Source organism: Galeopterus variegatus, unplaced genomic scaffold (genome assembly GCF_000696425.1).
Source record: "Galeopterus variegatus unplaced genomic scaffold, G_variegatus-3.0.2 Scaffold11439, whole genome shotgun sequence".
NCBI lineage: Eukaryota > Metazoa > Chordata > Mammalia > Dermoptera > Cynocephalidae > Galeopterus > Galeopterus variegatus.
The window spans coordinates 15601-18097 of NW_007737550.1; the positions used below are offsets into that span (position 1 = coordinate 15601).

Consider the following 2497-nt stretch of genomic DNA (forward strand, 5'->3'; position numbering starts at 1 on the left):
TCAGTTTACTGGTTGTTAACATTTGCCACATTTTCTCTCTGAATCAGTTGAAAGTATGTGTCAGACATAATATGTTTCCCCTAAATACTTCAACATGTATCTCTTAGGAACCAGGATATTCTCCTACCTACACAAAATAATATTATCACCACCAGCCAAATGTAACATTGATATAATGGTAATATATAATATTCATAGTCAGATTTCTCTAATTGTCCTCAGATGTCTTTGTAGCTTTAAAAAAAAAAGCCGCAGGAGCCAATCAAGGGTCACAAAGTGCATTTCTTAGCATGCTTTTGTGTCTCCTTAATCTTCCTTAATGTAGAACACTTTCTCTGTCCATTTTTGAGGAGGGGTGTTTTTCACTATGTTTGGGGAGGGGTCTTTTTCACAACATCGCTTTGTTTTTTTTCTTTTGGTAGCTGTCTGGTCCGGAGATCTGAACCCTTGACCTTGGTGTTATAACACTGAATTCTAACCAATTGAGCTAACTGGCCAACCCTGTGACACTGGTGTTTTTGAAGCATTCGGGACAGCTATAGAATGTCCCCAATATCTGTTAGATTGATTTGATTCAGATTCTGTTTTTGGTGTGAGTACCACATAAGGGGAATTTGTGTTCTCCCAGTTGCACCACATCAGGAAGCCCTAACGTCCCTCTGTCCCATTATTGGCATCCAACAAGGATCTTTTAAAATGAGAGAATTCCATTAAAGATTGACCTATCAGTTTTCTACTTCTATAAATGTGCAGAGCTGTATGTTCAGGAATATTTCATTTAATATTGTTACTAGCATCAGTTTATTTTATTTATTTTATTTTTTTATTTTAGCATGTACATATGTGCGGGGTACATTGTGCTTTTTCAGTGCATGCATATATGCACAATGATTCATTTAGGGTAGACAGCTAAGTTTTGTACCCGTTAGTCTACCTCTTCTCCTCCCCTCCGCCCCCAGTAGCATCAGGTCATTTCTCCTGTTACGTTTAACTCTTAAGGGAGCTGAATTTTATGGAACACCCACTTTTGAGTCATTGTTTGCTGCTTATGGGGTTGGCCAAACCCTCAAGACTTAATACAAGATCCACTTGTCCTCCAAATTATAAGTATCTGTGATTCAGAATGTTTTTTATTTCAATAAATTCTTCTTTTAGAACCAAATTTAGACTTGGACCATCAACTGCATACAGCTCGAAACCAAATAATCTCTTTATTGAAGTTCCTCAGAGATCTCTTTACAATGTCTTACTTTTTCAATTAAAAAAGGTGTGTTTGCCTTGACCCCTTGTGCTTCTGACAGTGCCTGATTTCATTGGATTTTAGGAAGGAAAACAGGCTTCGCTGGCTGCGGACTTCTCCATCACTCAATTTAAGCATCTTGGCCGGTTACTCATGGTGCATGGCCGGAACAGCTATAAGCGATCAGCTGCCCTCAGCCAGTTTGTGATCCACAGGAGCCTCTGTATCAGTACCATGCAGGTGGGTGGGCACCCAGCACCTCTGCACAGACACACATGCCTACAGCGTGCAGGTGGGCGGGCAGCTCTTCCCTTTGCCCAGGTGCATATGGCCATGTGGTTGTCATGGAAGAAGCCTGGGACTTAGACGATGCTTTAGAAATGTTACCCTTACCTGGCCCTTTTAAATCCCCCATCTAGCCACGTTCCAGCTGATAGACCTTGGGTAAGTCACTTAATCTTGGTTCTCTAGATGCTTCCTCTATTAGGTGGCTGTCCATTTTCTGTTGTTTATAACAGAATACCTGAAACTGTGTAATTTATAAAGAAATGAAATGTATTTTTTACAGTTTTGGAGTCTGGGAAGTCCATGGTCCAGGGGGTATATCTGGTGAGGGCCTTCTTCTATGTGGGACTCTACAGAGTCCCATGGTGACTAGGGTGTCACGTGGCAAGAGAAATGTTCATGAGCAAGAGAGAGCTAACCTTCTCACTCGCTGTCCTCATAAAGCCATCAGAACCACACCCCCTACTCCATGAATGGATCAGTCCATTCACGAGGGCACCGTCCTCACTGTCCAGTCACCTCTTGAAGGCCCCCCTTTCAAATACCGGGATTGGATTTCTCACCCTCTTAGTCCTGTTACAGTGTGGGTCAAGCTTCAGTGAGTTTTGGGGGGACATTCAGTCCACAGCAGTGGTGACAGCCATCCTTTCCATGTGGCAGTGATGCCCATCCAGTGCTTAGCATGAAGCGGGTGGAGTATAACTGATGGGAATTAATAGAATTGGGGGTGCGTTATTATAATTGGTTTGCCAGAGTGAGAGATGCAGAGTTGAATGCTGAATGAATATTCTGGTCCTGATGTTTTCACTTGCAGAGGCAAGGGTCACAGAGAGGAACCACAAAAAAAGAATAACTGACTTTTCTTGAACTCTTCCTATGCCCTGGGCATCAGGCTAAGTGTTCACAGTGCACTATCTCATTTAATTCTCACAATAGCCTGAGTCAGTTTTACAGATGGGGAGGCCGAGGCCC

At 42.5% G+C, this 2497-nt stretch overlaps 1 protein-coding gene across 1 annotated transcript in view; it reads left to right on the forward strand.

Moving 5' to 3' along the window:
• The window catches only part of LOC103610626 (probable phospholipid-transporting ATPase IIA), a 26158-nt gene that overhangs the window by 11902 nt on the left and 11759 nt on the right, over positions 1-2497 (forward strand). Inside the window, exon 8 of the mRNA XM_008594747.1 lies at positions 1325-1480. Coding sequence (XP_008592969.1) covers positions 1325-1480 — 156 coding nt within the window. The remainder of the gene's footprint in view (positions 1-1324; positions 1481-2497) is intronic.